Raw genomic sequence first — 14,480 nt, forward strand, 5'->3', positions numbered from 1 at the left:
AGACACCTGCGGTTTTGAAAGCCACATAAACTATAATTCTATCTATTATGAGCTCTGTTAGCCCCAACACTTTAAGCTTAATTTATGCAGCAATCATTGCTGTCACCTGTGTAGATTTGATCACAGTGGCTCAGCAGTTGCACGTGTGTGCATTCTGATTCTGGAACAGCGTGGCTGCTTACAACCAATCATTGTTTCCCCTCAAACTACATCTCCCAGCAGCCCCTTTAAATGGGAGCATGCGCAGTGGGGTTGTAGTGGTTACTTTCAGATCAGTTGATCAGAGCGTGACTAGAGCTGTGCTGCAGCATCACGTGTGACCCTTTAAACCTGCTCCCTGCAGCGTAGGCACCATGACTTCTACTGCACCAGACCTGTTCCTACGGTATCAGAACAGGGTCGTGATCGTTACAGGAGGCACAAAGGGGATCGGCGAAGCAATTGTCCGGGTGTTTGGTAAGAGCTTGCTGACAACTTTAGTTAACTCTAAAACTAATTGAGTTGGGGTTTTCTTTTTAAAAATGCCTCTCACTTCTGCTTCCCTTTCCCACTGTTCTGTAGTGAGCCTGATAATCACACTGATCACTGAAGTCCCCGTTTTCTATGTGAAAGAAAGATACTGTAGATGTAAAAACTGTCCGTTTTTGTACTTATTTCTCTAGTACTGATCAGAATGCTGAGTCCAGAATAAGGGAAGTGTTTTTCTATAGCAGGTCTCAATGGGACTCCTATTTTAAGACGGCTCTGTTTATATATTGAATCCCCTCTTAAAGCTGCAGTCTGGCTTTGGGTTGGGATACTATCCACACAATAAGTAATTAGCTAAGTTGACTATTGATCAGCGAAGATTTCACTAAATGGCTGTCAGGGCAGCAGAAGCGGACCAACAATACAAAGTTCTATGGGGAAGATCATGTGACCAGGCAGTCACAATTGGTGCACTGCTAGAGAGGGCATGGCTCAAAAAGGGGGTTGCCAGTCTGTTTCAGAAGAGGAAGGGAATGCGACTTTGTAAATGGTTTTTCTAATAAACAAAAATGCTTGTTGCATTATAATACCTTTAAAAAAAAATGTTAAGGGTGGTGGTTTTTTTTTTTTTTTTTTTTTTTTTAATGAAATGTTTTCTCATGGTACAGAAATGGTTTATTAAAAAAAAAACACATAGGACATTGCTTGGTCTGCAGCTTTAAAGATGTCCACATATTTTGTATACTGTGATTTTGTTACTTTGCTCTAATACATTTAGGATTTGAAGCTTGTAGTTTGAGACTAGGGCACAACGTGTATACAGATCAGTGTAAAAGACCTCAAGCAGATAATCATCCTGTCCTCTTGCAAAGGGATATGGCAACAAGATTGAAGCTGCATTTAGAGGGGCGGAATAAAACCACCCAACAGTCTAATTTCTTCAATGTAGAATACAGGTTATCGTTCTATACTACGGGACATAACTTGCTTTTCTTACAGAGATGACCCCACAGACACTTGCCATGATTTTGGATATTGTCGGCTTGCTTAATGATTAACAGCATAACCATGAGGTTTAGATGCTTTGTGGTGCAGCGCAGCCCATAGTTCAGAGTGCATGTTTCTGCTTGTTAATATTTATTGAGAATTTGAGATTAACCAGCCCATCTCTCTGATTTTCAAGACGGTTACCATTCCTTAAATGCTGGATACTCCTATATAGTACGGAGGAAAGAAAGCTCATATGGTTCCAATGATGCATATGGGGCTTTGATCAAAAGATATGAGAACATCTATCACTATTCTGAAGATAAGGGGCCTGTATGAGCAGGTGTATAAAGTTGCGTTTTACTGCCGTGGGTGCATGTTAATACTGTGATCTTTGGCAATCGGATGCAGGTTACAAAGCCGGCACTCGTGGTCTTCCTAAATGCCTAATTTATTGGAGTCCATGAGTGCTGTCTTTCTAATCTGCATTAAACTTGGTGGCGTCTGATAAATAAAACGGTACACGTAGGGCTTGTGACTATGTTGACCGTTCACGTAAATGGGGCTTCCAGGTTCTCTGAGTAGACTGCTTATAGAATAAATCCCTATTTTCCCTATCCAATATGTAACATAAATTCTTGATGGATATGAGACGTTCCACCATGACACAAATCCTACTGTAGACAAAGCACGGCAATAAGTTTCTATATCTTTCTCAACTGGACTACTCTATAAATCCGATTTAGTTGGGGTGAGCATTCTCTCAATATTCAATAACCAAAATGCAGAAAAATTAGGTGGGCTGAGGTATAGAGATGTGCAGAGATCTGTTTCAATTGCAGAGGTTTCCACTCCCCCAAGAAATGTGCAATGTATCCGACACAAACATTATTTTTTTTCCCCTCCCTCCTCCCTAAATTTACATGTGGTTTCTCAAGTCATGTGCAACACTTCTGCACAATTTCTATTCTCTAGTATAGACAAAAGGGTTCTCGGTAAATTAGTGATTACCTTTCTGGGCAAATGTTACTTGCTGAAAAGGACAATGGAAATAATAAGAAAATGCTTGCCGTTTTTTCTTGGCATCTCTCATCCTTTTACTCAAGGCTCAAATGTCTAATATGCCACATTTGTGAATGCATGTCCGTATGAGAATGTTCTATGCTATTTGAGTTACTCCTAAAACAGGTGGAAAATCTGAATGGTCTGTGGCAAATACTATGTAGTATATCAACAACCAAATGATCCCTGTATACTGCAAACTTCTTTATCTATGTACTTGTACAATGATTTTTTTATTTTTTATTCCTTTGTTTTAAATCCATATGCCTTTTTGTGTCCGTAGTCCGGAATGGTGCTAATGTCGTGTTCTGTGCAAAAGGTATGTACAATGGAATATATCAACTGGTTAGACCAATATTACAGTAACACATGAGATGAACATAGAAAATGTATGGTTATATTTGTGTTTATATAATGCCTCATACAGTGCTTTTACAGAGCACACTATAATGTACAATAAGTGGGCGACATGTTGCTTTAGTACTGAATGCAGGTTATTGTATCCCGATCCGAAGGTAACTGGCATTGACTTTACTATGGGTCACGGTGTGATACCCTGCCTTGCAGCTTTAGTAAATCCTCCCCCCCCAAAGTATGTTGGTAGACTTGCGCAGACAGATGGAGAAGGTTTAAGTACAGTGGATAGCCTTGGCTGATCATGATTAGTAAACTGGATACATGTTAATTTACTATCATTATAGCATATTGTCATATTGGACAATGTCTAGATATTTCAGTTAAAGCAGAAAAAAATATAAAAATGTTGACAAATTAATGGTCACTTTTGGGTTCTCAAGACATGTTTGGTATCTTTCCACAGCACTGGAGCTCTGATGCTCCTGCCCCGCCTGTTAAATTTAGTGAACTTTGGAAACGCACTGTTAATGATAAAGCACCTTCCATTTAGTCTCCTGATGGCTGTGGGTGTTTTTTAGTGCTGGTTCTGGTTTTTTTTTTTTTTTTTTTTTTTTTTTTAAGCTGGGTGTTTCTCCTTTTTGTAGAAGCGGCAGCAAGCGACCTTGAGATGGAGTTAAAAGAATCTGGACCAGGAGATTGTATCTATGTCTCTTGTGATGTCACAAAAGAAGAAGATATTGTGGTAACAAATCTTGCTTGTATGTTCCACAATCACATTTTTAGGTTCTAAATCCAAGCAGATAATGTAGAATGTTCAGCGCTCGTGCTGCAGGTATATGTAGTGTTGGAATAAAAGTCCCCTTGCTGCATGTGTGTGGAGCGTCTCCCCGATCTGCTCCTGGAGCATGGTGATCCCCTAAAAAGGGGGGCACCTTGGAAGACAAGAAGAAAAAATGAACACAATGCTCACCAGGGATTAAAATCATAACATTTATTAGTAAATATTTCACTGAGGGGATCCAACACTACCTCAGTTATAAAAAGTCACACAGCTAGGTTCAGTTACAATGAACATGAACCTTAGGATATACACTAATTATTCTAAATCCATTGACAGCATAACACACAATAAAAAAAACCGAAGAGATGGTGTTAAATAAATAAAACAGAACGATTGATCCTGAATTAACTAAAATATAGTAAAACAACTATCTATGACTGGCAGACGGAGACTCTCACTGAAGCCAGAGGCGGGTCCACGGCAGACATATAGAGATCCGGATCACGTCACCGCAGAGATGGAACCACCGCCTGGGCTTCTTGCAGGCGCCGTCTCAGCCCGTCAGGAACACGCGTAGAATGACCTGTCGTGACCTACGCATTTCGCACTACGTGCTTCGTCAGGAGCCTAACTAATAAATGTTATGATTTTAATCCCTAGTGCGCATTGTGTGCATTTTTTCTTCTAAATCCAAGCATTTAATGATGGACTGATGCTGGTGACATCAAATAGACATATCTAAGTGGTGCTGGGGTTTTGGTGAACTTCTATTCATCAATGCAGGTTTTGATCACTGATAACCACTTCGCTGTCTGAGGAGCCTTTGTAATGTTTTGCAGCCACATCTGGCAATTAGGGGCTTCTTATTTTGGATTTTAGCATCCATGTGTAAAGACAACGATAATGTTGTAGATTATGTGCTTGGCCATACCATTATTTCTCTGATATAACTGTATATGAATCCCTCACACCCTGACTCGACCGCGTAGGAAGATACAGCAATGTTTTCGACTAAAAAATTGTTTAAAGGGAATAAACAGACGGTCCTGGAGCGCTTTGTTACTCTGTATACTAGTAAACTCAGGCAGGGTTATTCGCAAAGAACTCTAGTTGTCCAAGTTTGTGCCCTCTGTTACCTGTGAATCTGTCACAACTATGACGTTACACTGTGAAGGATAAATATGAAGAGCAAAAGCGCATAACTTAGGGTTGGCCAACTCCAGTCCTCAAGGGCCACCAACAGGTCTGGTTGTTCCTGCTTCAGCACAGGTGGCCCAGTCACTGATTGAGCCACCTGTGCTGGAGCAGGGATATCCTTAAAACCGGACCTGTTGGTGGTCCTTGAGGACTGGAGTTTGCTACCCCTGGCATAGTTGGTTGTGTTTTTTTGTTTTTTTATATGTGTACCTTTAACTGTCTGGTCTCCTTTTTTAAAACAGAAGCTGATTGAAGCCACTTTGAAGACTTATGGAAGGATTGACTGTCTCATCAACAATGCTGGGTGGCGTAAGTACTGGGTCAAAATATGAAGCCTTGATGCCTGACCTTGAACCGAGGTTTTTCCAAACACTAGTCCCATGTATTAAGGTAAACTGACAATGCAATTGCTTTACCTCGCTCAAACCTGTGCTGCTCTTGTATTCCACAATTCTGAAATATTTTTGACTATGTTGGCATTTAAGATTGTAAAAGATTTTTAAGTTTTTTTCCGCCTGGGCTTCAAAGCCAGTATCCGAACATCAGATAAGTAAGAACCAACACGTTTTACTGCTTTTGCAGGGGTTGTAAAAATACATGATGGCAACCTTCAGTCTGCCTCGTAAAAATGGTTATAATTTGTGACATAGTTACACAAGTTCAATTATTTGATTGAGATGAAAAATAGGGTGGCAATTTCAAAAGAAAATTGTTTTTATTTGACTTCAGTATGATTAGTGTTTGACGTTCCCTTTTTTTTTTTTTAATGCTAGATCCTCCAGAACAGACTATAGACGACACCAGCGCACAGGAGTTCCGTGATCTCTTGAACTTGAATTTGATTGGCTACTTCCTGGCAGCAAAGGTGAGGGTTATAAAAGGCAACTGTCAGCCCTGCAATATCCAGGGTATTGGTATCTGTTGGTCAAGGTGATAACTTGCCCAGTTTTAGGGTAAAGAATACAATATACCTAAAAAAAAAAATCACCCAGCATACAGGTGTACTGGAAAAGGCACAAGGATCATTTTAAATAAAAATATTATTCGTGGAATATTCATATTTGTCAAATCCTTCCTTGTGCCTTTTTGCCTTATCTTGTATTGGTGTCTATATTTGGCCGCCTCATATACCAATTCCCTTAGGATTGCAGTAATCACTTAATTTTTTGCTGGAGGGGTCAACAGGTTTTTCTCTGCTCAGCCTTGTAGGCCTTTCCAGCATAGAAGGGGTTTACTGAAGCATTTTAATAACATGACGGCTACAGTAATTTATCCAAAAATGCCTCAATTATAATGGTGAAGCTACAAATCCAAACAACCACAATAGGTCTCAAACAATGTCATATTTGTTTTATTGTTGAACGTCAACCAACAGTGCTTTACATGGGGGGGGAAAAAAAGACCATTTAAAACAAATGTGATTAATAGAGTACATGAATTGAATCCCAGGACCTAGAAGTAAATATGAAGGAAAGGGTATTGCTGCCCAAAGAGCGTACAGTCCAATAAACATAAATGCAAGTTTAGTTTTGTGTTTATATAAAAAATAAAAAAATTAATTCTGAAGGTTTTCCTGGGTGTATTTTAGCAATACGTTGGTGAAGTAGCAAAAGCTGGGCATGTTGCTGAGTGCTCGCCCTATAAACTGCACCCTCGGGAAGTACAATTACATTGCCAAACTTTTTTTTTTGCATAAAATTTCAAATAATATTCGGGCACAAATGGTGCTCCAATACCTCAAGCATTTTGTTGGTCAGGCAACCCAAAAACGACAAACTTTATAAAGTTATTAGTAGCTAATAAAATATTAAACCTATTTACAGAGGCACAGGGACAATCGCAGTGTCATTTCATGTTTTGGCAAATTAACAATGTGTGAGGAACCAGCACTTAGAAATGTATCGTAGTTGATTCTTCTGTCCCTGGTTGACTGTCTTGATGTTTTCTAGTATGCTCTTCCCCACCTGAGGAAAACACAAGGGAACATCATCAATATTTCGAGTCTCGTTGGAATCATTGGCCAAAAACATGCTATACCATATGTCGCCACAAAGGTACACTTGCATCTTGTGTAAAACAATTGGTTCCCTAACAACATTAATACCATCATGTGGTATTGCTGTATAAAGGCTATTTACATCCTTTGTTGCAAGAATTATCCTCTCCTGATGTTATACATAATCTTTCGCAAAAAGTCAGTGGTGTCCTTGATTATGAGCGTGTGTTCGTGACCAGGGGTTGTAATTGGTCAATTCACATTTTGTGGTCTGTTTTCAGGCTCTTGGCCTACAAGGGATTGCCAGGTGTTAAGTGCATCAGTACTGTTAAGCATACATTTCAGATGACACATAATTCATTGCATTTAAGACTGCCTGTTTCCCTTGGACTTTTCTTTGCATTTGTTTTTACACTGGGAGGATTTTACTGTGAGTTGTCTAATACCGTAGTCACACTAAGTGGTGACTGAATGGGCCTGTAGAAGGGCTACGTGACCCTGAAACGTTGCCCCTCGCTTCACGGCACCCACTTCCTTCTGTTAGGGATTTATTTTATCATATCCCTCACTTTTTAGTGATATCACATCTCCCCCCTTCCCTCACCATCCCTCCCCCTCCTGTTTAATTTGATGTGATGTTTGTGGTTTTTTGCACACTGTCAATTCATGTTCTTCACTTTTGCTCTTAAATACATATCAGCATTTCAAGTATTGATTCTCTCGTATTTATTTGGAAACACTGTGTTCTATATGTCCTTAGGAGAGATTAGGTGTCTCGCCATGGTTCCCCAGCACCCACCACGTGCTTATATCCATATTATATTTAATACATTAGGCAGTGCTGCCTATACAACATACTTTCTGCACCTTGTTTGTGTTCACTTCTTTTCATCTAATGCAGAAGTTGTCAACTCCAGTCCTCAAAGGAAACCAACAGGTCAGGTTTTAAGAATCCCTGCTTCAGCACAGGTGGATCAGTCATTGATTGAGCCACCTGTGCTGAAGCAGAGATCCCGAACCAGACCTGTTGGTGGCCCTTGAGTACTGGAGTTGGCCACCCATGCTCTAATAACTTCCAGCCACCACCTTCTGCACTCCGGTTTGAAAATAGAAGAGTTGACTTTTTTTTTTCTCTCCCCTGTTCTAACCCCCCCAACATTTTTTGTGAAGTGTATTTATGATGTGCTAGTCATTTCATTTTAAGGAAAATTATTTTTCTCCACTGTGCTAACTGATGGACTTTTGCAATGTATCAAATGCATCTACAGAACTAAAGATCAACCTGTCTGACTTCGATCAGTGTTTCTCAAACATCTCCAAGGTTAAGCCAGACGGCAATATCCTAGTCGTATACAAATTACATGCGTCGACTTCTGTTAGAATGCATTAGTTCTTCCTAAAACATGGTCACTTAAGTTCTTAGAACCACTGCCGTAGGCAGAGATAGTCCTGTTAAGTGACTTAACATGTGATTAACCAAATATCACGTTAAGACTAGTGTTGTATCTACAACGTACAACAACGTTAAGTATTTTCTCCCATAGAGAACTATAATTGGTGCTGGTCATAACGACATGCAAATGAGGCATTATAAGATCACATCTGTTAATGCAGGGACTTAACGTTACAGTCATTGGGTCAGACCTAAACCTGGCTTACTTGGCTGACCTGACCTTGGCTCAGTTGACTGACATGGATTGGTGTAGCACTGTCACCGGTGGTGGCACGCCGCATACCAGACACTAACCTCAGACAGGCCCCAGTGTGTTCTGCTGTCTTGACTCACAAAGTGCCGTTGTGCATCAGCAAGCAGGGAACACAAGAAATTTGTCTTCCCGTGCAGTCATGTGGTGTGCTGGGAGCCAATTGCAGGGCAAATAGTTTGGACCAATGGGAGCATAGTTGGTGTAGACCAATGGCAGTGTAGTATTAAAAAAAAAAAAGACTCTGGTTGTAGTGAGGCTGCAGTCCCGGGGGGGGAGGGGGGTGCCTGCACAGCGCTGCGCACGTGGTCCTGGGAGGGGGCGTGGCAGGGAGGTTTGCGGGGCCGTGGTCATGACCTCACACGGCTGGTTCGCCCTCAGTGGCTGAACCGCCGGTGGGGGCGTGGCCATGGCTCCGCAAGTTCCACACTTTTTTTTTTTTTTTTTTTTTTGAGTGTGTGTGGAATCTTGCAGTATAGCGCGGCTGAATGTGTCGACGCATGTACTCGGCCCTGAGTGACTGGGGCAGGTGCTTGTGTGAGCGCTGTGGCAGTCACTGCGACTGCAGCCTAATACAGTTCTTTGTGCTCCAACCCTGCAGCTTGTGCTTTGCTTGCTTTATTATTATATAAAAATAAATGTGTATATTAAATGAAGGAAGGTGTATCCAAGTGATTGGCTGAGTGAGGACGGTATGGCTGAGTGAGGACGGTAGTATGTGTTGGGCTGCTACATTCACATTTCAGCAACGGGTTCCAAAAGTGTTCTTTCGCAGGAGGCACTAGGGGCTCTGTCCATGCACCTGTTTACTAAAGACAGGACATTGTACTCGCATCACACAATCTCCTCCCATATATGTTAATAAGGGCTCATTTGTTCCCAGCAATGAGGTTTAGAAAGCTGCTCTTATGCAGTTTGTTGGCATAGAATCACCCTCTGGAGCATTTGCCAACATGCATAGTCATCATAAATCCATGTAATTCAATGATTCTCTCCCCTTCTCAATACACCCCCCTCCCTCTTTTTTCATTGTCAGACCCCAAGTAAGATGTAGTATTGTATGTCTCTATTTATATAGCGCCAAAAGTGTACTCATCGCTTCACAAAGAATACAGTACAGGGAATTTATAATAAAAGTAGTGCAGCAAAATTAGACATGGGGAAAGGAAATCCCTGCCCCAAAGAGCTTACAATCGAAGAGGTATGATGGGAGACTTGCAGAGACAGCAGGTGAAGGTATAAGTGCTGTATATGGCAGTGCTTGATGTTGGTCTATCCTTGAATTGGTGTGACTGTGCTTTTTGAGTTGCTGGGCTTTGTGTTGTGCCTGTCATGGCTGCGCCGCCCCCCCCCCCCCCTCTGTTTTTGACCACGCCTCCAATAGCCCCCTGCAGATCGCAGTTTTAAGCTGTGCATGAGACGCCAGGTGTGTGTGCAGCAGCCAACACCAAGGCCGTAGCCCAAGACATTCTTAACATCACATTTGGAGATTGCCCAATGTTGTGCTACAATACCATGATATTAAACCTATGCTAATGAGATGTAACATGGACATTCTTGGTGCTTAAATTTACTTTGAGGATACAGGCATACCCCACATTAACGTACGCAATGGGACCGGAGCATGTATGTAAAGCGAAAATGTACTTAAAGTGAAGCACTACCTTTTTCCCACTTAGCGATGCATGTACTGTACTGCAATCGTTATATACGTGCATAACTGATGTAAATAACGCATTTGTAACAGGCTCTATAGTCTCCCCGCTTGCACATAGTTTCGGTGCAGGTAGGGAGTCGGTATTGCTGTTCAGGACGTGCTGACAGGCGCATGCGTGAGCTGCCGTTTGCCTATTGAGCGAGATGTACTTACTCGCGAGTGTACTTAAAGTGAGTGTCCTTAAACCGGGGTATGCCTGTACACTGTAACCTCAAGAACAATGTTGATGGGCTTGATATTTTTCATGCTGTTATAAGCTCTCAACAGAGTTTTGGGAATCTTGCCCATACTCTAACTGCACTGGCATCTCTTCTCGGCCCAGTTTACAGACTAATGCAAATTTAGATCACCGATCAATGTTTTTTACAAGCTCTCTTCACTTATATTTTTTTTTTTTTGTGTGTGTGTGTATCAGGGAGCAGTCACTGCAATGACCAAGGCCATGGCTGTGGATGAGAGTCAATACAATGTCAGAGTAAACGGGTAAGTGTACAGGATTGATATGCAATACATAATACTTCATAATGCTCCTACAAAACAATACGTCACCATGCAACATATTTATATTTTGTAAATTAGTCGAATCCCTGAGCATGCAGCTATTTGGTAAAGGGAAAGGAGCCCCTTTAATACAGGACACTGTGCTGGGACTTCAGAAATCACCAGCTTTTGATGATACAGTAACCCTGACTTTGCAGCGCCCCCCACTCTATAGCAGGCACAGTATCAGGGCCAATTTTGCCCTACGTATCGTTACATCCCTGTGTCCGTTGATTAGTACTGTTGAAAGTAGCATATTCAGTATGAAACATGGCGATTTGGTCATATCGTGGTTTTCATCGGGTTTCATACAAAATGGCGTTGCAAATGGAAAATAAAAGGGTCTAGATTATGGTGTCCCCGTTATGTTTAGAGGAGTTGATTGGGACACTTTTTTTTTTTTTTTTTTTTTTTTTTGGAGATACTGTCCAAATTGATATTGTGCAGTAACAAATAAGGCAATTTACTGTTTTTGAAAGTGCAGGTAAAGGACCCTGTCTTTAATTTTACCACAAAACACACTGGTTCACATTATTGGATTCTATAATGTAAGTCTTTATTTACATTACTGGCTATTTCCTTGCAACAAAATCAGTTTGTCAATTGGCTTTTTGTAAACCTTTTATTGGATAGATGGTCGCAAACTCGACAATTTGCTTGTCGGTAAGTGCTGGATCTCCTGTGTTGCTAGTTGTGCATTACAAACTATTCTGTCTAACTATATAATAGACCGTGCAGTGTTACAAATAGTATAGTGTATTCAAATCTAACTTGCCTTTATGTGGATATTGATTAGCAGACATTACACAGCCTATTAAGATATACCCTAAACCGTTAAACCTGGTAAATGGATTTTATCTACTGCTCATGTTGTAGTATCTCTCCTGGTAACATATGGACACCACTCTGGGAAGAACTCTCAAGCTGTTCCCCTAACCCTGATGCCACGATTGTAGAAGGTAAAGATGCGCAGGTAAGATGCTGTCTTACAACCATTTTATTTTCAATACAAACTTATTGTCCAAGAATTCAGAATAACATATAATTAAAGATACAGTACTTTAGTATTTGTTTTCACATTACTGTACAGTAGGATTTGTTTTCAAATCCCTAGTTTTTCCTACCCTGTTTACTTAAACGGTGTTCTACAGAATGAGCCCAAATCTTAAACTAAGGCTGCTATGCCCATTTCATTGACATTAGTACAAGGGTGAGCAAACTTTTTATGCCGAGCCCCCCTTTTCATCCATGAAATTTCTTGGGGGGCCCCCCCTGCCTGATGTAATCAAAATCACATGAAAAATAAACCTTTTATTAAACGGTATACAATGTAAATACAAACATGTCTAAATACTTGCATATTTCAACAGCTCGCGCTTGCAAAATTAGGCTGCGTTCACGCTGCTTCTGAGAGCGGTGACATCACCAACTCCAAGCATGAGCACAGGGTGTCCTGCATAATTTTGCACGCATGAGCGGGGGGGGGGGGGGGGGGGAGGGGGGGCATGGATCGGGCTATTTTTTGTGTGGCGCTGTGTGCATTTGCTACTGAGCGCGCTTCAAAGTCAATTTTGTTTGTCTCGCCAAGCTTGGGAGAGCGTACGCCCCCCCCAGTTTGTGCACCGCTGCATTCAATCACAACCACAGACAAAACACACTCCATCACCCCTCACACATCACCCCTCACACATCACCCCTCACACATCACCCCTCACACATCACCCCTCACACATCACCCCTCACACATCACCCCTCACACATCACCCCTCACACATCACCCCTCACACATCACCCCTCACACATCACCCCTCACACATCACCCCTCACACATCACCCCTCACACATCACCCCTCACACATCACCCCTCACACATCACCCCCTGTGAGCATGCTCTGGCATCGGTAAACAGCCATGAAGAGAAGGATGGCTTCTGTGTGCAGGGTGAAGCCCCGCCCCCCGCAACAAGCACAGGGAAGCGGCAGCATGGAGCTTTAGCTGCTTGGCCGCCCGTGCACTGCTCTGCCCGCCCCAGGTTTCGCTGCACAGCCTGTGCCCCCCTAAATTTGGCGCCCCCCTGTTTGCGCACCGCTGTATTAGTAGACCTCAAAGAACCTTATCTGAAGTTTTAGGATCAGACATCTTGCCCAGGACTAGTTTCTACTGGTGCCCCACCTGTTGACAGCCTTGTGAGGCCCCCTCTTTCTCGCCTCTATTTCCTCCCCATGTATTTCTTGCTTCCCCTTACACTCTTCCCCTCCTTTCTTCTTCTTTTTTTTTTCCCTCTCCTCCCCCTTCTCTCCCCCTCTTACAATGCCCTGCCTCCACTCACACCACCTCCTCTCTTCCCTTCTCCCTGCCCCCCCCCCCCCCCCCCAACAACAACACTCACACTCAATCCCCATCACAATATACACACGCATCAAAAATATACCTTTGGGTGTAAGGCCTTTGGTGCCACACGAGTGGAAGTTGGGCATAACTTCCAGCAGGGGAGGGAGGCCTGCTGCAGTAGCAACTGGGGCCTGGCAGTCAGGTGCAGAAATTGGTCTGACATTTGTCTTGGCTCTCCCACTGTGTGTGGACTTGTGTATCTTGTGTGCATGAAGTTTGCTTATTGCGTGGTGTGTGGGCCGTCTGATTCTTTGGCCAAACGATTGGATTTGACCCCAGGCTAAAATTTGCCAGCCCCAGGCTAAAATTTGCCAGCCATCACCTGACTGCTGGCGTTATATATTTTTTGTTAAGATGATGTAGCTGTGCAGGTTAGCATGAAAATGTGAACTTGAGATGTTTGTGTTCACTTTAGATTTTTCTTCCCCTACTCTATAATTTTTTTTTTTTTTTTGTTTTCTTTCTAGTTGTTGGGACGGATGGGCACAGGACAGGAGTGTGGCAAGGCTGCTTTATACCTAGCAACTGAGGGGACATTCTGCACGGGCATTGATCTGCTTCTGACAGGAGGCGCCGAGCTCAATTATGCCAATAAGAATCAGCAGAAGGGACGCAGCAGCATATATCAATAACTATGCCTATTGAAAGTAAAATCATTTAGTGCCAAGAACTCTGCAAATTAACCCCTCCAAATGCTCCACAGGACCCATAGCGAAGGTTTTAAATAAAAGTATTCTGAAAACTTCAGTTACATTCCATGTACTTAACGACCAAGAATAACTATCTCCTGATTGAATAAACCAACTTAAATTCTGCTATCACAAAGGGATCTTGCTAATGTGTTTAAACTCACAAACTATCTGCAGTAAAGGGTTTCACTTGTCTGGTGTGCATACTGCCTGCAGCTAAAGGGACATTGTGAGTTTTGCTATATATTTGGATCAAGTGGATTTGTTATAGATCAAGATGTTGCACTTAATTCCACTCATTTGTAAAATTTCCAAATATATAATTGTATGTATATATTTTCTGCAAATAAAAATGTCACTAGTGAGCACATTCACATGTCTCTGGTCTGCAGCCCTACTTTTCCCCATGATCTCCTAGCATACAATTCTTCCACTGCAGCCAGGGATTCTGGGTAATGACATGCAAATGAGCAGTGTCCCCTTTTTGCTTCAAATCTATTTTCACATGAAGCCCTACAAGCTCATGCCTGCCACATGCCACAATTTTTTTTTCATCAGCCTGGGTTAAAGTGCATAGCCAGTAAACCTACTC

The 14,480-nt window shown here is 42.1% G+C and overlaps 1 protein-coding gene and 1 long non-coding RNA gene across 4 annotated transcripts in view; one reads left to right on the forward strand and one right to left on the reverse strand.

Moving 5' to 3' along the window:
* The first annotated feature begins 280 nt into the window (after window positions 1-280).
* Window positions 281-14,258, forward strand: HSD17B14 (hydroxysteroid 17-beta dehydrogenase 14). 3 transcript variants are annotated; one of them, XM_075605404.1, is made up of 9 exons: window positions 281-456; window positions 2,801-2,836; window positions 3,519-3,616; window positions 5,095-5,161; window positions 5,626-5,717; window positions 6,802-6,906; window positions 10,684-10,751; window positions 11,685-11,767; window positions 13,667-14,258. In XM_075605404.1, the coding sequence occupies exons 1-9, from the start codon at window positions 354-356 to the stop codon at window positions 13,726-13,728; spliced, it is 714 nt and encodes a 237-aa protein (XP_075461519.1). In that variant the 5' UTR covers window positions 281-353; the 3' UTR covers window positions 13,729-14,258. The 3 variants fall into 3 exon arrangements, with proteins under 3 accessions (XP_075461519.1, XP_075461518.1, XP_075461517.1); XM_075605402.1 differs by having other exon boundaries at window positions 285-456; window positions 11,685-11,781; XM_075605403.1 differs by lacking the exon at window positions 2,801-2,836 and having other exon boundaries at window positions 282-456; window positions 11,685-11,781.
* Window positions 6,188-14,480, reverse strand: part of LOC142497524 (uncharacterized) — a 29,726-nt gene continuing 21,433 nt past the window's right edge. The window contains exon 3 of the long non-coding RNA XR_012802267.1: window positions 6,188-6,816. This is a non-coding gene — a long non-coding RNA (uncharacterized LOC142497524). The remainder of the gene's footprint in view (window positions 6,817-14,480) is intronic.

The sequence above is a fragment of the Ascaphus truei genome, chromosome 6 (genome assembly GCF_040206685.1).
Source record: "Ascaphus truei isolate aAscTru1 chromosome 6, aAscTru1.hap1, whole genome shotgun sequence".
Lineage (NCBI taxonomy): Eukaryota > Metazoa > Chordata > Amphibia > Anura > Ascaphidae > Ascaphus > Ascaphus truei.